Source organism: Lasioglossum baleicum, chromosome 3, assembly GCF_051020765.1.
Source record: "Lasioglossum baleicum chromosome 3, iyLasBale1, whole genome shotgun sequence".
Classification (NCBI taxonomy): Eukaryota; Metazoa; Arthropoda; class Insecta; order Hymenoptera; family Halictidae; genus Lasioglossum; species Lasioglossum baleicum.
The window spans coordinates 13329819-13352836 of NC_134931.1; the positions used below are offsets into that span (position 1 = coordinate 13329819).

Consider the following 23018-nt stretch of genomic DNA (forward strand, 5'->3'; position numbering starts at 1 on the left):
GTAATAAACGAAGGCATGCTGCGGTGAACAATTTTTGTCGATAAAAAAGGAATCATGGTAGCATACATCATCTACCATTGCGTATGAATTATTTAATTTTATTTTTTGTTTCATAGAATAGTCCTAATAAAATAAGTACAACCCTGTTGGAAATTGTCTGCAGTAAAGTAAATCTTGCAAAACCGGATTTATTTCTTGCTGCGCAGCGTTTCCAGCGACAAACTGGATGAACCTTATTACGAGATTCTAGATATTACACAAAATGAAATTTCCACGCGTAATTCACAAAGATCAAAGTCCAGCAGAGGTCTCGCTTTATTATTAACTTTAATATAGAAATGTCAAAGTAAAAGTATTATTCAATTGAATTGTGCTGTATTCTTCTCAGATTCGTATTAATTCCTACAGGATAATTAATTTTATCATACGATACAGTAGGACCTCGATTAAATATATCGATAAATATGATTATATTATGAAGGGAAATAAATTTTTACAAATAAACAATTTATTTTGGAGTATAATGTACATTTTAATGATGTCCCTCGGGTCTCGATTATCCATCGAGCCTTAATTTATCCGGGCTGTTTGTCTCCCGATCAAGCCGGTTAATCGAGGTCCTACTGTACATGGAAATTAGGAACATCTAATCATTAATACACGAAAGTGATGCTTTAAATGTTGCATCATGGGAGGGAATAATATTTCGAATAATAGCGTAAAAGGGAGACAACTCTCCATAGAATTTTCAATTGCATTGTTTAGGGAAATGGCAACCAGCCCCATCAAAAATGCAATGGTACTTAACTTATTTTGTTGCGTGGCAGCGCAATGATAATGAAGTAGAGTTCTACGAAAATAAAACGAACATTCCATGAATTTTCTTCCTGAATTTTACATACCTAATTTGTCTTCACGATTCCAGCCACATTTCATGGGGCAGTCGGCACAGTTTAAAAGCTCTCTTAGTCTCTTAGTCGCGTGTCACTGCGAGAGGCGAATAAATCGTGTGCCGGAACGAATTCCCCGGAAGTGTCCCCGGGAAAAGACAGAGAGAGCCTTTTACTCTTCATTAAATCGCGCGCTAACGCATCAGCAAATAGCAATCGGGAAAAGTAGCCGGTCGAATAAAAAGAAACTAAGAGGGACGATGGAGAGAACGACGGAAAAATACCTGACGGTCATATCCGGAATGGAGTTCACGGATCGCGTTACCACTTATTCATATTCATTGAGCGTTTCTGCTTTACACGATCCATAAACCAAAGGCGGCGGCTGTAACTGTCGCCGTATGTTGCTATATATGTATGTGTTCTACCCGGAGCGTGTGTTTAAGGGAAAATGGTCAGCGCGTGGTCAGACGCTGTCGCTGCTCACTGTCGGCGGAGCTGTTTTGACAGGAACCACTGCAAAGGTTCATGGGCTGCGGTGCTACAAGGTCACCTGAATCGTCCGTTGTCACCTCCGTAAATTCCGTTGTTAAGTCGCTGACAATGTACATTCACTGTTTTGATCGGATAGCTCGCAGTCCAGTTTGTTTCAAGAATACCACTCCAGCTCACAATGATCATGATAGTCGGTCAGAGATCCCGTGCGCCATTTATCTACAATTCATAGCCGTGCAAGAGGCACGAATTGTTACGCTTTCTGCAATTCTGTAATAAATTCTATCCTTACTGACAATTTATTCAGAGATTTTACGAATCGTATACTCAACTTCTTTGCAGTACTTTCATAGAAGGAATACGAGATCAAAGGGTGGGAAGATCGTCAAAGCGAATATCCAATGATCTTTTTAAACCTGTTGTCTTATCAGTTATGCATCTGTACAATTATTAAGGCTGGTTTCTTCTGGAGACAATGTATAATATTTGTCGGAAATATATCACTCATAGTTGCTACTAAATTTATATTTCACCAGCAAATTCGAAAGAATGCTTCGCTAAACGCGTATCTTCGAACGGATGATCGCGGACACTTCGTCGAAATCGCCGGGAATAAAATGAAAAAAAAAACATAGGATCCAATCACGGTTCTGCAGTGTTTCAATTACCCGCGCAAGGATCCGGGAATCAAAATTGCCAATGGAACCCATCACAAAAGAATCGGGCGAATATCATTCGAGCCGGTTTCAATTTTTCAAAAAACAAACGAAGGCTCGTCATTGACAGGCGTCGGTTCCATCAAATTGCACTTACCCGTTTCAACGTTACACCCGATTCCCTTGCCAACCGGAGAAAAAAAAGTCGAAAAAAGAATGATAAATCGCCAAAGAATCGGTGGCGTCGCGAACCGACGCGTCGGTTCTACGTAAATCATCGATAGACGACGCTGTCACGCGACAGGGTTGCAATTATCCGGTAATAATACGCATGCACCGCGCGCAATTTTCCACGGGACCTCGCGTTCGATAAGGGGGTGATAAGGAGGAACGTGCACGCGTCGCCTCGTTTCTAATCGGACGGAGGGCTGTGCTGGTCCACGTCGGTTCGACGGAAGCAGGAAGCCATATAGCACGCCGCGAAAGCGATCGATATCGATGTCTAAGCTAAATTGATAACAAAACGTATGTCAGTGCTGATTCGCAATCAGTAAAAATCATAACTTTCGTTAACATTAGCTTTTCAACTATTCACTTCCGAGGCTATGTTATGAGACATTAATTGCTTTTAATCGCATTCGAAATCAACATTGAAACACCCACTATAAGGGTAGTTTTATGAAGACAGTTTCTCACTCTAGCAAACAAGTAATATCAGAATTAGATTCTCCGACCCCAAAACCCCTTAGCATCGTTCTATAGTTGTAATTAATAATTTATAATTACTTGAGACACATGAATTTTATCTTCTTTTTTGCGGTTCAGGCTCAGTGTGCGTCGCGACGCCTTGTTTCTAATCGGGCGAAAGGCTATGTTGGTCTACATCGGTTCGACGGAATCGGGAAGCCAGATAACATGCCGCGGAAGCGGTCGATGTCGACGTCGACGTCGACGTCGACGCCGGCTGGGGGTGGCGTGGCGCGCCTAATAGTGTTTAAGGGTTGCGTGCGGCGCCGCAGGTGAATGGCGCCAGGATGTCTAAGCGCCAACGGGACGAGCGTTTCCAAGGTATGCGTCATTCTGATGGCCGCGCTGCTCGAGGAAAAAATAGTTACAAGCTTCCTTCCACGAACTTTGTTATGGCACAGATCACGATCGAGATCACTATCTCGCAGGCCCTTGTTCGCTACAGCTACACGCTCCTTGATAAATGAAACGGTTGTTCTAGACGAACGCGCCGTATCTTGGATTAACTTTGAAATTCTTTTTACTGTGAAATCGTAAAATGTTTTATTGTTCTGCTTATTGTAAATGTGGAACCTGCCCATGCAACCGAGAACGGAATTTCACTTCGTAACGTGTTGCTATGAAACGTATGTGTAGAAAATCACACAGATCTATGTTGGAAATAAGAATTTTTTCTTATTGTGTACTGTGTGTTTTGTAGACTGCGGATTTTATGCATTTGTCCAATTTAAAAAAGTTTGGAGGTTAAGAGAATTTGGAAACAGCAACGGATTATTTTCAACCCACTAATATTATTAAAGAAGGAAAGAAATTTTGCCTTGGATCCTGCTTCTTAAAATTGATGCAGAAAATTTTTATTTTGCATAAAGACCCGCACTCCACTGATAACAGTTCCTCCTATCAACATTTTGGCCGGGGCGTTAGTCATGGATGACACGATTTTTCTATTATACTTGAAAATGAATATTGAATGAGAATATGACTCCTATTAAATGAATTCTTGATGAACATTTTACACATTCGTGTGCTCTCTATAATTCGCTTGATAAAAAGATCACTATCTCATTTTTCTATTCGAGGCATTTTATTGTACAGTAGACAACGTTGATGTCGACGGTGATACTGCGTACATGTATCGGGTGACAAAGGGTATCCACTGAAGAGCATTTGTTTCTGCTGCTGTGAGTTCTCGCGTGTTTCCTATTTTCCTTTGATCTTTACCGCTTCGAATGGATGCAAGCAACAAGCGACGATATTTGTTGCCGGCGACGAAAACGCGAAAACACCACATTAGACATATATCCGTAACACTATTCTTTGACAAGGTATAAAAATAAAATTCTATAGTGATGCATTCGAATGAAATAAATTTCGATTTTTAGGTTGCACAAAGGTTAACATAATCAATATGAGAAATTTCAATTTTCCAGTTCTGGTTTCAGTAAGTTAGTTTGCTTTTGTGAAATTGATTAAGGATCATAGTTGGCAATCAACGTGTTAGAAACGATTGCCATAAAATGAATGCTACTGAATATCAGTTTATCAACTAGATAATGGTGCAAGGTGAATTTTTATGCATTTAGGAAGAAATTGGTTGGGCGACATATAAAACAGTACAAACATTTGAGAATATTGTAATGTTGTTTTTACAGTAAAAAAAATCATTAAGCGATGAAATCAATTTTTATTTCATTCCTGCTGCCCACAATCAATGCAGAACACATTTTTACTTATTAATAACGCTAATCGAGTCTATGAAAGAAATATAGGCGAACAGTGAAGCTTTGTTGTAAGAATACAGGAAAAAATGGCCGTTTGACCGCGTTTGATGGAGCCTGGAGTGGCCTCCGCCATTATTGTCTACCCAGTTGGTCTCAACGAAGTGGATCCGCGTAATCGCCGGCTGTTACACCTCGGGAAAGGGCGGTATAGTGAGGGCTCGCTCGCGAGGAGGAACGAAAAGGGCAATTGCCTTCGAACGGCGCTGTTCGAGGCTTGCTCGACGAAAACGAACGGAAAGAGAAGTGGCTGGGAAAAAAAGCGGAAGCTCTTGTTCTCCGATTTTCCCCCTGTTATCATTGCTCGTTGATCTGTGACATCCCTCGTCGATCATTGCCGATCGAGTGCGTTCTTGATTGACTGGTACGCCTGTGACGTACGATTGTCCTCATTATTTAAATGGAACTTTTGTTTGCGCACCCTTGTCAGCCATTCGAAATATCCGTATGTTCTCGAATGACAGAGAGTTGAAATGCTCCTCGAACCCTGTTGCACGAGATTTGTTGCTCGCCGAGGTTCTTGTACTACGCGCACGACACACGCCACATACGTCTTGCCATTTTTAAACACTCACACGCTCCTTAGCTTTCGCCGCTATAAATTCTCCACGCCATAATCGATACTGTGCATTCTTGCGCGGCGTTCGACGGTGTTGTTCACCGTTCAGTCAACTGGCAAACAACGACATAACTGAATTTTATTCATTTATTTATTTATTTAGGATTCTCAAAGTACAGCACCGTTCGCAAGTATCCGTGCACCTGGCAAGCCTAGGTACACATCTGATAATAAATAACGTCACGGTAGTTATGTAGAAGTATAGTCTGTCGAAATTAATGGTAATCGAAAGGTGTGTCACCGTAGAGTACAATAGGTCTAAAATTGGATCGTTCCACACCATCTCTATAAGCATTGCTCGCTTAACTTTCGCTACAAGAATTTCATCAATATTCTATTAATACTTATCGCTTGTTTTTCCATAAAAATGTAAAACAACATAGTAAACCGATAAAATATTTATGTTTGTGAACTTGTTGTTTTTGAGACTGTGGGTTTATAGTGCCGACCATAGGTTTACCATCAAGTCCACTAAATTGAGGCTCGATTGAGTGAAAACATTGTAGTTGTGTGGATATGTGTGGCGAGAATGAGAAGGAAGCATAACGATGAGTGAGAGGCGAAATGTATGAAGTGAATTTGGTTGAACGAAAGAATGAAATGAGTGTGCGTGAGGGAATGTTTTGTTTGGAAAATTTGTCAGTCGTTAATTGAACTTCGTTTGTGTTACACGTGAGATGTTTTGTTAAATACATGATTTGTGTATAAACATTGACAATTCCATCCACTGCTTGAACAGTAATCCTCCTGTATCAGAGATAAAACCAGAAATCGACGATACAAAAGAATTCCAGAGTAATTTTCGCGTATTGCACAATGTAAAACGTTAAATGAATCGCTGACAAGACTTTGCTCGACCCAATTACTCGAAGAAGCAATGACCCGCCATCAAAGATCCTCGGTCGGGACGAACGTCGACGAGGATACGTCGACGGCGTCAGGGTAAAGGACGTGCCGTCAGACACCATTACCTGGAGAAATCTTGACCTTTTCGGAAGGGGTCGACGCATTTTCGGGTCGTCGTAAAACTTAACGACCGCTTTTGAAATTGCTCCGGCCTTTTTTCCCCGTAACGAGACACGGTGCTTGATTCTTCGCACCCCATTCTCTACGGTACGCCGTGCGAGGGACATTTAAGACCGTAACTCCATTGTTATGGCGGTGGAGGGAAGCCACGGGGGGATGAAGGGGACGTCGAGGCCAGCTTCGACAGCCGTCTCGAGCGTAATCGCAAGACCGGGTTCGAATAAACGTTGAATTCCGCGAAAGGGTGACCGCGGGGGTGCCAGAATCACTTTATTTCCCGGCCCGTGGAGAACCTTATCGCGGTGGACCGTGAACGGAAAGAATGGAGCACGATGCCACGGGCCGAAAGTATTCCGCTACTATTATCTTGGATTATGTACCGTGAAATATGACAGCTCGCGGGGAACCGCCTTCTATTCATTGCTCTCCGTGGAACCTCAATATACATGACGGCAAGGGTAGTAACGTTGCCTCCCCAGTTTGATATTTCTTCATAAAATCTGATTCATAACATAAACTACTTTCAATTTGTACACGAAATGTACGCAAATCAATGTTGTCGTCGAGCAAAAGTAAAAGAAAACTTTCAATATTTATATGGCACGTAGGACCCATTGTACCGAGTAAAAAAGACAAAAAGTCCAAAAACATTTTTCTATGTTAGCATCGTGATGAATAGATCTTATGCAAAATTGTTTAAGCACTTTAAAAAAAATTGTGTCGATCACATATGCCGACGTGGTGCTCAAAGTATTAAGAATCTGATCTCACGACACAGTAGATTACGACAATAAAAGGGAAACGAGCGTCAAAGAAGCAAGTAACAGAAGACTGCGATTCCGTAGTTCGAAGGCGTCAAAGGGGGTTAAATTACGGGTCCCAGGTCCGGGCAAATTGATTTGTATTGCGTCAGCCAGCTAAAAAATGACTGCGAACCATTTCCGGGCTCTGGGAATACTCGACTGTCTCGGCCAATCGCGTTTGGTACTTATGAGATACGTGACCCTCGCAATTGCGAATAACTGAGAAACGTGGCAGAAGAGGTTGCTCCGCGCCCATGAAAGTTAATATTCCGTGGAAAGGACTTACGTAAGGACGTCGATGGAGAAAAAACCAGGAGAAAAAGAGAGAGAGAGAGAAGGGGTGAAAGAGGGTAGAAGACGAGGAAGGAAAGAGAAAGACGATCGCCGGTGCTGGGAGACCCCTTCACCCCCTTAGACGTCACCTAGACTCGGTCGAGGAATCGATAGGGTGACTCATCGAGGGGCGGTGACGGAGCTCTCTCCCTCTCTTACACCCTGTCCTCCTTGTTCACTCATCCCACGCCCTTCTCCTTCTTCTCCTCAACCTCCTCCAGTTCTCGTGCTTCCGGTTCTAACGCCGAAAGCGTGTCCAAACTTTCAAACTCCGCTGTTCAACCTCCATTCCGGTTCTCCTCGAAGACCTCTCTTCCCGGAGAAATAACGAAATGCACTCGCGAAGAAGACCCGTCGCGCTTCCTACCCGCGGAATTTGCTGACTCGGCCCACGACTCGATTCTTTGCAACCCCTCAACGAAAAAAAGGGTTGCCCCTGCTAACGATACTTTTTCGTTGTTCCGCATCCTGCAATGCGGATTTTCGAAGGGACTCTGTATGGATTTCCGATGTGAGCACTAGGAGGCTGACTTACATAATGGCTATACCGCTGCTTCGGGCAAATTTGACATTGGATTCAACCCCTTACCTTACAATTTGCTTCTAGTGCTCCAGATGTAGACTAACCCTTGAATTGGTCGGCCATATTTTCTAACTGTTTTGCATGGGGTTATGTTATATCGATATTGTTGCATCGAATTACAAAAAGATATTAGAATGCCGTGCTAAAATGTCTTCTTTTAAAATGACTATATTTTTAAAGACTATTGCTATTTGTGAAATATGCAGAGGTCATGCAACGTCTGAAATTAAACTGAAGCGAATTTACTAATAAATCCGTTTCAAACGAAGCAAAAATGTGATTAAACTTTATCAATCTTTTCGTCGGGAATTCGTAATATGAAAAGAGTATACATTGAGAAACGACGGTAATTAACAAAATGGTAAATTCTTATATCACTTCGCGTAGGCAGCGGCACGTTTAACTATGTCAAGAAGATCTCGATCAAGCCAGCAGCCCCGCGCCGTGAGCTCAGCCACGTTTGAATAACTTTCCTGTGCCTTATATCCTCGTTTTTCTTTTCCTTATCCAGCGGAACTAACGCGAAAGGCAAGCTAAAAGTGTAAAGCCCGCCGTTTAAGTACCTCCACCCACTTTCTTACTGATCTCCCACATCCCCTTCCCACGAGGGCGAGGTAACAAGATTCATTCCAACAGGCCGCAGCAGCTGCAACTGCGACTGCAACTGCACTCCGGTCGGTCATACCTATAACGAGCATGCGGCAAGACGACGTCGCCAGCCAATTTGTCGCACACAGGCGCTCCACCCTCGCGCTGAGTCATCCCGGTGGCCTCCCTTCGGAATTAACGAAATCTTTCGGACCCTTCCCGCCAGCTTACGGTGCTCCTCGATAAACCATTAATTCAATGTTACTTTTCGAATCAGAGACCGAAAGATTCGCCGAACTTTTCAATTGGTTCCATTTAACACTTACGCAGCACTAAAAGTAATTGTTTTACATGACTTTATAAAAATAACGAGAAAGTGTCAAAATATATAAATAATACACGCTGGGTTATTTCGAAATACAATTCCGGAATCCTTTAGAAATTCTTTAACTCCGACTGACCGATATTCCCCACTTTCCCACGTTATCCTAATCCCATAATCCACGGCTTTAGAACCTTTAGCTCGTTCCACCCAATAATGGACACTTTATCCAATTTCTTAACGTTGAACAGTAACTCTTTCACAATCTCTCTGCAATTCGTTATAGCAAATTCTATACTCTCTACCTCAACCCGATAAGCTCCACACCAGTTATTGACATTTGAAACGAGAGCATCGTTCAATTATTCCTGTATCTATAATTTATCACTCGAAAGTCTAGACTTTACCTTATTTTTCAATTCCGAAGTGCCCGTGTCTGTTATTGAATCATAAAATGAGTAGTCGCCTATGACTTTTCCAGCTTCGGGGCTACTATTGATCCGTGAAACGAGAAGTCGTTTCAATTATTCCAGTATCTCCGATTCGGCAAACTAAATTGTAGACTCTTTATCCTTTAATTCATCCTTAGTTGTTTAAGCTTCTTATCGATCCTCGAGTTTATCGATCATTCTGAACACATATCCGCCGTAAAAACCGCATAATGGAACATTGAACGCATTTGTTATTCATAGCCGGATCGGGGAGGAGTTTCCCGATATCCGTTATTCCTCAGTTCCTCGGATTCATTCGACATCTTTTCTTGGAATCATTAGACCGACACGGAAGCCGGCTAATGCATTATCGACAAGCGTCGTGCCACGGTTTTAAAGGGTGCTCGGAGCCTCTTCTTTCCGACGCAACTTTCCCTCTGGTTCTCGGAGACAGCGGGTAAACTTCTCGCCGAGGTTTCAGCCCGTTCCTCCGGCGTCGAACTTCCAAGTTTCAGCTGTCCCTTCGGGCTGCTTCCGGTCGAAATAACGAGATGCATTCGACGAGCCGTCCCCGACGAGCGGAGAGCTAACTTTATCGACTCTTGGACACACATATAACGCAACTGGACAACGACACGAGCCAATTTTGTCGCCACCGGAGTCCCCTGTCGGTGATTCATCCCCTTGAATATTTCCCCCGAATTGGCAAACTTTCTTCCACTTCCGGGATAATTAGGAGCCGTGTTCTGTGAAACGAAATATTAGATTGCTTCCCGGTGTTGCATAAAATATCACTCCCGATATTAAAGGAGAATAAGATGATCGCGGTCAGCGGGAAATGAGGGTCGGTTTTATTATCACAAAATGACACGTCTTCAGTTTCCAATTTCTTTTCTTTTTCGTTTAACTTGCTGGAGAAATGAAATCAAAAATGCATTTTAATATTTAAAAAATCAAAATGATTGTTATTTTCTGTCGAAAAAAATCTTCTCTCAAAATTTTATGTATAGCAGTTTGTAGATGCTTAAATACTGTTCAAATTTCGTTCGAGAAATACTGTAATTTATTATTTTAATACTAAACATCACGAAACTTTTTAATAAGTAAATATTAATATAAATATTAATTTTCATCGGGAGACACGCTGCATCGCGATGGTACCGCTCGTTAAAAAAATTGAATTTCTGAAAAAATGCAGAAAAGTTTTTACTTTTTCTTTTTTAGCAATAAAGTTAGATAAATTCTCGACAGTTCGCAAAAACAAAATTGTGCGGGACGTACTGGAACGTAGATTCTTAATAATAATTTACTGACGGACAATCATGAATCCTTGAATTTTCATATTTCGAGTTTCAGCAAAGTTTTCGGGTCCACGACCCCACTGTGCGACGAGTAAAAACTTTGTAGAAACTCCAAAACAATGGTGGAATTATCGGTCTCGATCGCGCTGCAACGTCAAAGAAAGTCGGAGGAAAGCCGATTACCCTCTTGCGCTTTACGGAAATATGACTCGAATCACGGGGTTCGATGGGCGGTAAACGTGGCGAGGGTCGCAACAAATACCGAATTACGAGAAAGAAGTGGCGTCAAAGGAACGTGGAAACAGGTTTCATTGAGCTGATTCGATCGGCTAATGGACCTTGCTATCGACACTGGGTCCCTTGTTTCCCGGAGTCACGTAAAAATCGCATCGAATTATGATCCATGACTGGGAACAAGAGTTTTAATCAACTGGTCATTTCCCCGATCCTCTTACCAGTCTTTGTCCACCGAATGAGCTCTGACAAAGCAGGAATGCTATCATTCGTCTGATTCTATCTATACCATACTAGAAGCTATACTCTACCTCTCAAAATATATTGCTTATCATTAGAATACGGATTTTATATGCGTTTATGACAAAATTGGATGAGCACAATTTAAAGCAGTGGACATATTAAAAAGATTTAAAGACATCAACGTATTGGTTTCAGCTAAATCAGATAATTAAAAGAAGAAAGAAATTTTTATTTCGCTCTTGTTATTGTGATTCTTTATTTTACATAAACATCCGCAGTCTACTTATTCTGTTTTGTATCGGTAGTTGAATGTTGGTTGTGGTGGAGTACTTTTGTAGAAACGAATATAAACATTATTTTGATATAATGTCATATATATTGTTAATAATTGGACTGTGGATGTTATGCATTTACGAAAAGATTGGATTGAATTGTATTACTTTGAACTCAAAGTTATCAATAAAATGAATAAATGTCTGTGTGGCTCCTACAACTTGAAATGAACACACAGACAATTTTTACATTGCACATAAATCCGCAATCTAATAATGACTAATAACAACCGAGTTGGGAGTATAGTGCAGATATTAAAGAACCGTAATTTCTTATCGTTTGACAATCTCGCGAAGAGCAATCGCTTTCAATCGAACGAATCTAATCCACGCAGGTCGGACCGAGAAGCAGATACGCGTACAGTAAAATATTTGTCGTGAAGGAGATTGTATGGGACGCGGCCTGTCCCTTTGGCCGCGAGAGCCGGCGACTTCTCGAATCCGAGAGCTTTAAAGCTTACGGTTGAATCAATACAGAGAGTAGGAACGAGATAGATAGACCGAGAAGAGATAGGAGTGTCAAGGATAAGCGAAAGGAAGGAAGGAAGGAAGAAAGGAAGGGACAAAGGAGGCCAAGGAGATTCAACTTAGGCACCCGGACTCGCACATACACGCTCTTTCTTCGATCCTGTCCCTCTTTCTCTCTCTCTTTCTCCCTTTCTCTATTTGACCGTGTATTTTCCGGGTGTATATGTGCCAATAGCTTGTCGATAAGTGCTGTTGGCGTGATTTCACGATTATCGGGGCAAGCCGATCTCTTGTAACAATATGACCGGTGACGCGTCGGCATGGACGCGTTCTGTCGGTTTCTGTGCAACGTGCTTCTAGCGACAGCCGTCTTATTCAGGAGCATCAGTGAGTAGACAATCAAGATCACAAACAATCTGCTGGGTGTTGCTGTCTGTCACGCGCTGCATCTGCTTTCTCCAGCAACTTTCAATCTCCACTGATCGATCGGCCGACGACGCGCGACGCGATGCGACAATTTGATCCAAGAACTTCTCGAGCTTCCAGCTTCGCGAAAGACCTCGGCGCGATTGATCCGCCAACAGTCTCTCTCGTCCAGCCTTACTCCGTATTTACAGTCCCACAGGCCTCCCTTATTCTCGTTCCCGTTCATTTATTTCCGTCCAGCAGCTTTATCTTGATACGTCGAGGACCAATGCTATGACGTTTTTCGTTATCGTAAAACTCGAGCACACCTTTCCACGAACGGCACTAGGCGGCAAGGCTATCGATCGGCCAGGTTATTTCGCGCCGCGTTCTTGTCGCTTTTTCGTACGTAGCCTCTCTACAGCCGCTCGTAAAACGACTAAAGAGCCCCCGGTGCCGGCGCGGCGTCTCACGCTTTCCCTCCGTCGACGTTGACTACACCTATCCAAGCCTGTTATGAGTCGTGAACCTTGACCCTCTCCACTTCCTACGCGTTCTCTTCTTACGGAATATGTTTTACCCGATGCACCGTCACGACGCAACGCAACGGGACCGCATGTTGCACCGAGTAGATCCAACCCCGAAGTAGAACCGCCCGTCGTCGTCGCAGAGCGGACACCAAACTCCGTGGCCGGAAAGGTCTCGAACGAATGCTCCGACGACGGTTCATGATATTTTTATGGCTATCGAGGATAAAACAGTGGGACCCCGGATATTGAATAGCGGATATTACCCGGGAACAAAGTAGTAACGCCTCGAGAAATATTTTCTGTTACTTTTGATGGGTGGGATGATGGATTGTGCAACGAGGCATATTGGAATGGATGGGGAGACTGGGGATAGTTGATGCGATTTTGCATAATTAGTATGATCTATGTGGGGGTTACGAATCAGAACTAAACTTAAAAGAAAAAGATTATCCAGTACACTTAAAAGATTGATCCAGTACACTTTTTCATACATTTTCATTTTCATGAAATTCCATACTCCCTCTGCGTATTTCTATTTTGTATTTCATTAAGGTAATAATGAAACAGTAGACTATGCACACACTATAAAGTAGATTCATACTTGTATTTCATTCTGCGTATTATAATTAGTAGTTTAGATAAATACGTAAAATCCCACTGCAATCGTATCGATTGAACACCTTTCTCGAACACTTGCACTTTCAAGCTGACATGCATTCAATCACAACTACAGGGTGTCCCAAAATTCCTTCAACAGCCGGAAATGGGAGCTTCCTACGATCATTTGAAGCAACATTTTCTTTTGAAAAAATCTTATCCGCGGCTTTGCTTAGGAGTTATTAACGAAAAGTACGGACCAATCAGAGCGCGACCTAGACGTGAGTTGGCACAGTCCGCCCGGCGCGCTAACTGTCGATTGGCCGACTGTGCCAACTCACGTCTAGGTCGCGCTCTGATTTTCGTTAATAACTCCTAAACAAAGCCGCGGATGACATTTTTGCAAAGGAAAATGATGCTTCAAATGATCTCAGGAAACTCCCATTTTCGACTGTTAAAGGAATTTTGGGACACCCTGTATATGGCTGCATATAAGTATTTTGACACTCGTGACTTCTTCGAAGAATATGACGCAATATCGTGACAAATAATATGTGCTTTGTGTTGATTGTTTCTCAATAAGATACAGTGGCGAGCATATAAATAGGGAAATCGTCAATGTACACCACATTCTTCTGAAGTTGTAGTTATTATGTCTCTTTTTCTCTTTGCACATATTACGAGTATACTCCTTAAGCTAACTCTTGCACAAAGTTTTGATAATTAACTCAGCTTGACATGTTCGCTACCACCGTCACAAATCTGTGACATCCATCATCTGACAGTTCACTTAAAAACAGTGAAACTCATTTTATGCACTTCGTTGTCTAAAGTCATAGTAGAATGCATAATTTTCAGAGAATCTGTGACTTTCTTCTGCTAAACTGTTTTAATAATTCAAAATTGGGAACGTTGCAATTTAATAAAACTTTCGAACAAGGAAGGTAAGCAACGAAACAAATGCTGGTAGCGAACGTGTTAATTGTTAGTAAACTAAATACGAAACTTAAAATAAGAAAATTTTTGGGGAGAATATAAATATGGAAATACAAATTTATGTACTGAATGTATTTTATTTTACAATGTGTTCGCGATTGGAACAAAAGCGAGTTCGAATTACTCGTTGCTAGATGAACGAGTTCGCGTTAACTTGTAAAGGATTTAGGAGATGATTAGGATTACGTAACGCGCACGTGTTTTGTACGTTCACTTTAATAAAGAACTTTCACGTTACAATTACTTGTTTCTCCTTTAAGAGTCGTCACTTTACAATTAAGAACGCGAGAGTGTTTACAAGTAACGATTCTGTTCGCGCAGAGTTGCGAAGGAATCTCTCTCTTTATCGTTGCCGTTTGAATAAGGCTGTTCTATTCGAGCAGAGTTGCGAATAGAAGGTGATCTCCGCGTGGCCGTTTGAATAAAGCCGAATTCGATCGCGTTTGAAGAAGCGATTGCGAAGAAGACAAGAACGAGCATGCGGTTGCTCTATTTATTGACTGACAGGACATAAAAACCGACTTCCTTTTCGAACGACTAGATCCTTCTCGAAGGATCTGGATATTCTGTCAGCCAATAATTCGGTCGATCAACCGGATGCTCTTTCCTCGGGCGTTACGATTGGTTGTCGAACGTAAGGCGACGCAGCGCTCGCTAACGGTATGCGCGCGGCGGCTAGTGTCTTACGTCACTTGACGCGCGCATCTTGAACACAATGTGATCAATATAAATAATATATTTAATAATACTATATAATATAATAACTAATACTTTGTTGGGCCACCTTTCATTTTGATGATTTCAGCACAACGACGAGGCATAAAATCAATAAGTCGAATGCAGCGATCGATTGAAATATTATGTATTCCATGCATCTTCGATTATTTCGTATAAATTGTTTAAATTCGTATAATACAGGATTAATATTCTTATAACAATGGATATAAGGTATTCTTTCATATTTTGCAACTTCAAATTTATAATCCGAATGGTCAGGGAGACGATCACTTGGTACGGGCCTAGCGACGAATGTTCCTTTAAATTTCGTTTACTTATGTCTCATCGACGCGGTCGTGTGGACTGTAGCTTTTTGAGTAGGCTTTTGTCTATACGTATAACTCCATACAATCAAATGTTGCAAAAACTGTAACAACTTATATCTCAGTAACTATTTGTTTGCGACGTATGGCTTCTTCCAAACATTTTCTCTACTGGATGAGTGGAAGGTGTTGGTGTAAAAAGCAACTTCACCAACAATTTTCTTTGTTATAAACATTTTGCGGCAAGTTCCTCTTACAAATGTCCACCGATCCAGAGGTGTAGATTCACCACTAGAATGGATGTGACCATTACTTTCTATACATTCTGTACACCTAATAATTGCGGATCAATTTCCCTATTTATATGCTCGCCACTGTACGTATGCTACCTATCAACAACCCAATGCTACCCAGAACACTCGGAGGCACGAGCGAACCTGCAAGAGACATGTCTTGAATTTTTCAGAGAACGGTCTGCTCTCGTTCGAGAACCCAAACTACCACTTAGACCCGGCCCGGCTGGACGACGCGTTGAATAGCAACGGGAACGGCAGCTCGTTGTACGATGAGCTCTATCAGGAATTAGTCGGCAACGGTGGCAGAAGTGGCGAGGTCACTGGCGGTGACAGAGGCGGCGAGGTGACCGGCGGCGGTGGTGGCACGAGAGTGCAGGCACGCAGAACATACGCCACGTTGGATCTAGGCAGCATGGGGGTTGACGTCACTCAAGGTCCCCTCACCCAAGATTCTGTGACGGAGGACGCGCCGGACAATTCGGACAACCATAACCTAGGGTGAGTAGCCGTCATTTCGAAGAGCGGGCATTAAACGGATCACGTTCGTCGTCAAACCGAACGACCGACGTGACCGCGGCGTTCGATTCTTCCGGCGACGGTCACCGGTAATCTTCCCGGGAAACTTTCGGCTTATGAACGCCGGGTGCATCCGGGATCGAGACGCGGGATTACTCTGTTCAGCTCGTGTTTTCACGGGATTGGGACCTTGTGTGTCCGTAGCCCGCTATACGTGGTCCGTGCGATGCCCGGAATAACGATGTACCAGGTGTCCCTGATACCGTGATGGAGTTATCAGGTTTCTCGGAAGGTTCCGTCGTCGTTTCACGATCGATGCTTTAATGACACCACCGAAAGAAGTCTTATACGAGAGACGGTGACAAATTGTCGGGAACACGATACACGCGCACCGCGAATTAATAGTCTTCACGTGACGGATTAATGTTGCGACAAGTCGATCAGACGACGATGGAACACCACGACAAACCTAATACACAAAACGACGCTGGTCAGGGAAACACCGGGGCAGTTTGTTACGTCGGACGCGTGCCAACCCAAGGACGGGACTACCTCGACTGATTTTCGATCGATGAAGATCGTTGCTGTTGTGTGCCGCGAGACTGCAATGGTCACTTTGAACGGATTTTGACAATAAACAGAAATTTCGAACTATTTTTGAAGTGAAACTTCTTTTGGCAGGGTGTAAGGCGTTAAGTGTCAAGAGAACTGTCAAGAGACATACATTTTCTTAAATATCGAGAGATGTAGGATTCTTATAGAAAAAGTTGGAGGCAACTCCGCTAGCGGGAACACATACAATGTCAATGCAACGTTTATTTATACATTCGCGAGGCGGATGCTTTTAACCATTTCATATCTACCATGGCTACGTACACTCGAATCGTCATCAAGTCGTATATATTCTTAATTCTACTTCTTCAAAATCGGTATCGATCTTGAAATTAAATTTTTATATAATCCGCACTTTATTATTATACATCAATTGAATAAAAAATAAAATCTGTTAATTTGTAAGACATTAACGTAGAAGAAAACATTTCGTAGAAAATATTAAAGCTTTCCGCGCCACGTGCAAGACCACGTTTCATGAAACACCCTGTAACACAGGATACAGTTCATATCTGTCATAGCTACATGCGCTCGAATCCTCACGCATCGATTCTTACATATTCTTAATTCTGTTTCTTCAAAATCAATATTGATCTTCAAATTAAATATTACATGTGATAGCGCGTAAAAGAGAAACCCTCCACTTTATTATTATACGAGGAGTAAAAACTAAAATCTGTTTATTCGTAAGAAATATAAATACCGAATTCTGGATACATTTAATAGAAAAATTTAGTCGAAAATAAAATTTCCTGCGGCACGTGGAAGACCACGTTTCATGAAACACCCTGTAACGCAAGACACGTTCAGAGAAGTGGTAGAACAGATCGTCGCCCCGGCCGAAACCGTCCAGAACGAGCCTCGAATAAAAAGAAGCGATATCCCGGTGTCGAATTGCGACGGCAAATCTAATATCCACCGGACGAAGATGAAAATATCCGCGATTTATATTCGTCCCCGTAACTGTCCGGCATTTTCCCGTCGATATTTTTATGCTTTTGCTTTTAAACATGAGCCGATCTTTCGGCGCCCTTCCACTACGGAATTTCTTTTATCCCCGACCAACTGAGATATTCCATCGAGGAGACCCTTCAGAATCGCGGGGAAGTGGAATAAGCGAGAGAGATCGTCTTCGTGAAGCGAAATCGAACGATCCTCTCTCCTCTGTCCTCCTCTCGCCCCGTGCCACGATTCTGCACGTAGTAATATAAGGTCCAGCCACCTAGAGCCGTTGATAAAACTTCCGAGTCGGACCTCATTGGGATACCGCATAAAATTTCAATAAATCCGGACCCGTGAAAAGGGGCTTGGACAGAAGGAACGAATGGCCGATGCTACAAGCCAGTTCGAACTTATTTCCGGCAGTTACACGCTCCCCCTCCCCCTGCCCCTGCTCACGTTTTACCGTCCGCTGGTATATTTGTCCGACCGGTCGAAATTCTCGTCTTTTAGTTCCTAGACCCTCGTCGACCCCCTTTGTCTTTTGAACCTGTTATCGAGCTCCGGCGAGCTATCGAGCAGCCTTAAAGAGAATCACGACCCATTCATCTTCCGATTATGATGGAACGACGGAATGAAGTCGTCGAATAGTTGTCGCGTCGTGAGTCGTTACTTTTTTCGAACGGTGATCGATCGACTGGATTTTTCTGTGAATCCACGTCTTTCGGGAGCTGGCTGATCGAAATGGCAGTAATTGTTGTCGACGACGATTACATCGCTTTGATAACGTCAGCGTTTTTATAGTGACGTTTAACCCCTTGCCCTATAATATCGAGTCAGACTCGTGATGAAGATTCTGTGAACAGGGTCTACTAAATCTGTATATTATTAATTTCCTTTAAACCGAAATAAAATTCAATTTTGTTATAGTCGATATTATAACCATTGGAAAAAACATACACATACAATAAATATGAAATTCCTTTTTTCTGTGAATTTCTGAATGATGAAGAATGTTGAATCACTACAGCCATAAAATAAATAGTTGTGCAAGGGGTTAAGAACCCAACGGGACAGTCAACAATTTTTATGCACTCATTCATTTAAGTTGAGAACATCATTCAACAAACACGAAAACTATGTGATTGAAAAATTAATTATTTTGGCTAAAAGAAATAACAATTATAAGTGACCGAAAATTTGTTTTAATTGAACACAGCAGTTATTAATAAGAAAATTCATTTTGGTCGTTCATAACAACGTATAACATTGTTTCGCATTCTACGAAAGCAATGATCATTGTCACAAGTTGAAAATAATTACAACAGTATATATACATTTAAAAAAATGTTTTCCTGTTTTGCACTGAGTCTACTAATTTTTGTTATGATTGCATAAAATCCTAGTTATGACAGCTACAGTTTCAGGTGATACAATTGCTGCGTTATGATAACGTTGTTATATCATACTAGAACTATTAAAAAAACCCTGCTAAAAGGATTTCACGTGGTTACCACGTATGCAGTGCGCGTACATATTTAAAAAACCATTTTGCAGGAAACGTGGAATTTCGCTGACCTCTACTGTTCATGAAAGCTGCATTCCTGTGCGCAGAGCAGATGAAATCTGAGTTTAATATTGTTGAAATTTTTATTTTGTCAGACCTCATTTTGTAATAGTTGTTGACTGAAATTGCATTGCCTGCAATCGCAGGCAGACATTATAGAATTCCGAAAATTATCGATCAATTGAATAGAGTAGAGTCGTAGGAAGAAGTAATTATATTTCTTAAGCGGAACGATACTTGGACTGAGCATTCCGTTCTTAGTAAATTAAGACTTGCAGCAAGGGGGCAAACGTAATCGAACAAGAAGGAACAACTTGGATAGACGATTCGAAGCTTCTCGGAATAGTTACAGGGGCTCCGGTGCGATTGTTCAACGGTCCGGAATTCCTCGACTCTCTTTCTTGTTCGCGCGTCCAGTTCCTTCGTCCTGAGGATCTTTCAGCAGCAATGTTTGGAATTGCCGACAGTCCCGTCCCGGCACGTTAATCTTGCAAACGAGATTTTCGAAAGGTCGAACCGATCCGCTTTCGTCGATTGCCACTCGCTCCAGTCCACTTTCCGTTAATATCGAAATTAGATTCTCGGAACACTCCTGTAATTAGTTTCCGCTGCCCCGGCCTCTTGTTAGTCGGTGTTAGCAAATGGCCGAAATTGTTTCGCCGGCAATGGCAATTATAAAAGCGCTTTGATGTCGGCTACTTCAGATTCGAATTGTTCCGACTTCAAATCTATTGAGAACTCTCGCACTTTTTAGCGCTTCAAACGTACTTAATTTCCTTGTCGATCCAATATGGTGGTCGAGTATCCCTTTCATACGAGTGGAATAACGAATAAATAACATGGTTCAAAGAGAACTTTGTCAACCCTTTTTTTCCTGAGTCATTACATCCATCTTTTAGGGGATACTGTGACAAATTCGGCAAGCATAATAACAAATATTTTTTTTTTAACATAATTTTTTAATGTTTCCTTAGTTTAGATGAAGAATAAATACATTTTATGGTGCTTGCCGAATTCATCTCGGTATCTCCTAAAACTTGGGTGTAGAAAAATTGTAGGTTTACCTATAAAACACTGAAGGTGACCTTGATCGCTCTGGAAGAAGGGGTTAAAACTTCCCCTAAACCATGTTATTGAACCAACAAAATTTCCGATCGAACCACTAACAGCAGAATAATTTAAGCTCATCACGCTTCGTGGTCTATCCTGTATATTCATGGATCAACGCACTTCCCGTCGATAGTAAAGAATACTACAAAATGAAGAACGAGAACGACCAAGAAATTCAATTTCCACCGTAATACAAGAACCTTGTATGAACCCTGTAGAAGTGCAGAAGGAGCCGCGTCTGCTTAAGCCAGGTCCAGTAGTGTTCGGTTTAAACGGCATTCAGCGTGGCCATTAATTCATGTTTATCATGTAATTATCCACGGCAGGAATTTAACGAAGTGGAAGAGAATGGTGGCAGCGGCGAAAGAGCATCGATTGCGCGTCTCATTTGTCTCGGTCCGCGTTGAATCGAGATACGTTAATGGACACCGGTGGAGCCTCTTCCAGCAGCGGGATAATAAACTCCTCTCTTCTCGCCCGTCCCATTTCATCCGTCCTATCTTTCTGTTCTCCTCCCTGGCAATCCCTTCGTCTCCGCCGCGCCGGTTTTCCCGTCAACCCTCGGCAACCGTTCTCTCGGGCGATGCCTTTTCGGCTTCGTCCTTTTTTCTCCGACCGGAAATCCGGGCGAGCATAAAAATGCAATTAAGGAAACGTCAGGCGTCTGGCAGGGTACTGCATTCCTGTCTCCTGAAAGGTGGCTTCTTCTTCCACTTCCTCGTTCTTCAATCCCATCGTCCTCTCACCCTTCGTTAACTCCTTTCACGTCTGCCTCTTCGGTACTCCCTTTGGACTTGCCCAAATTCAGTCCGCCGCCGTTCCGGCTGGTTAAATGCCCGCAGACATAGAATGGATGAAACGCTGCGACGCGCACCGCGCCGCTCCGTGATGCCCAGGACTCGCAGAGCCTGAAACATTCGACAATTAGCGAATGGCTGCCGCTGAAAGGATCCAATGAACGATCGGTGAAACGCGATCTTTAGCTCGAGCGAGAGACTATTTTCCCATTGTTCTATTCTGTAAATAGATTTCCGCCGCTCGATCCTCTCAATCGCAAAGTTTCCGGCAGGAATTCACTGGCGGTCCGTCTACTTCGATTGATACGCTACACGGTTCGAGGTTCTACCGATTCGATGGAGCTCGTGCAAAAATAATCCCCGAATTCTTTTGTTAGGTGGACCACGGATTCAATCAGACGAATAAATCAACTCGGAATGTTCGGAAGAATGGGCTAATGGCTTAAGCGATAATTATGATCGAATGAAAACATGGTGTGAAATGTTTATTTAAATATGTATGCGGTTCATAGAGTTACATTATTTATTTATTCGTAACATACATATTTTGGTGAACCACTAAGTCAACTTCCCCGACGATCAACTTGGGATTTACAGACGCAACACGTTCGAAACGTTTGTTCCAGATATTCGTAACTCGGTATGTGTAATATGTATGTAAACTTTTTGACTAACTTTAGTATCGTGCCAGCAGTGAAATCGAGTCGAAATAATATGAAACTTACGGATGTGTGAACAGCTTTAGTGCTGTCCATTGTTCGGTAGTTCTGAAACTTTCAAAATGGCTGCCAATATCGCCGCCGATAATGCACCTATTGAAATCTCGCACTGTTCTATTACCGGAATTGTCTGTACATAGTATGACGTTCCTTGAGGAAAACAAACAAGATAATCTTATTTGTTCTGTTGGAAAAGATAAGAGTAATCCTAGAAGTATGTTTAGTTGTAAAAAACGCTTGTCTTCAATAAAGTTTTACATCGATAAAAATAAGTAAATGTCGCAAGGAACGGGGCCTCGACTATGAAGTAAATGTGGAAAACCCTGCTATCCGACATCTTGTGTTTCTTCAGAAGTCGGAAACGCAAGTCTACACACGTTGTCGTGCACATAAAATACACCTTTCTTGCTGACAAGTATAATAACGACGACGGAAGTCGTTTTCTTATCTTGGCTACATCACATTGAAATACTCCAGCAACATCCAACAATTTTCTGCGCTGACTTGAATACACGTATTCACGCGATTTCTCGACTGTGGTTACAGATGGACGCTTTAAACATGATTCGTGTTTCCCACAAGTTGTTTCAACCATTTTGACACTGTTCTTTCGCTAACATAGCCTGCCCAAGAACGCTACAAATGTGCTTTACTACATTTGTTTAAATTCATGAATCTTTCATCCAGCGCCCGTCACATTTAATCTTACGTGACGATAAAATACGGCAGCAAATAATAGAAGCTATACAAAATGTATACCGAATAAATACATAAAACCTTCTGTCGATGCCAATTTTGTCCGGTAGATCTGCAAGTTAATGCAGGAGAAAACCAGTTTGAAATTTATCGTTGACAGGAAACCGGCATGATTCAATTTCTAATAGCTAGATTGCATATTATTCTCAACCTATTAATCCTAGTAGGAATGGAATTTGTTGCAACTGTGGCAATCTCATTTTTTATTTTACATAAAGATCCAATGACAGCTTTTATTGAAATTTTGACATGTTCGGATGGCGGATCTTTAAATTATGCAAAATAAAAA

General features: G+C 42.1%; 1 protein-coding gene across 1 annotated transcript in view; it reads left to right on the forward strand.

The window, feature by feature from the left end:
* The window catches only part of LOC143221967 (amyloid beta precursor protein binding family B member 1), a 266374-nt gene that overhangs the window by 142789 nt on the left and 100567 nt on the right, over positions 1-23018 (forward strand). The window contains exon 4 of the mRNA XM_076447713.1: positions 15884-16211. Coding sequence (XP_076303828.1) covers positions 15884-16211 — 328 coding nt within the window. The remainder of the gene's footprint in view (positions 1-15883; positions 16212-23018) is intronic.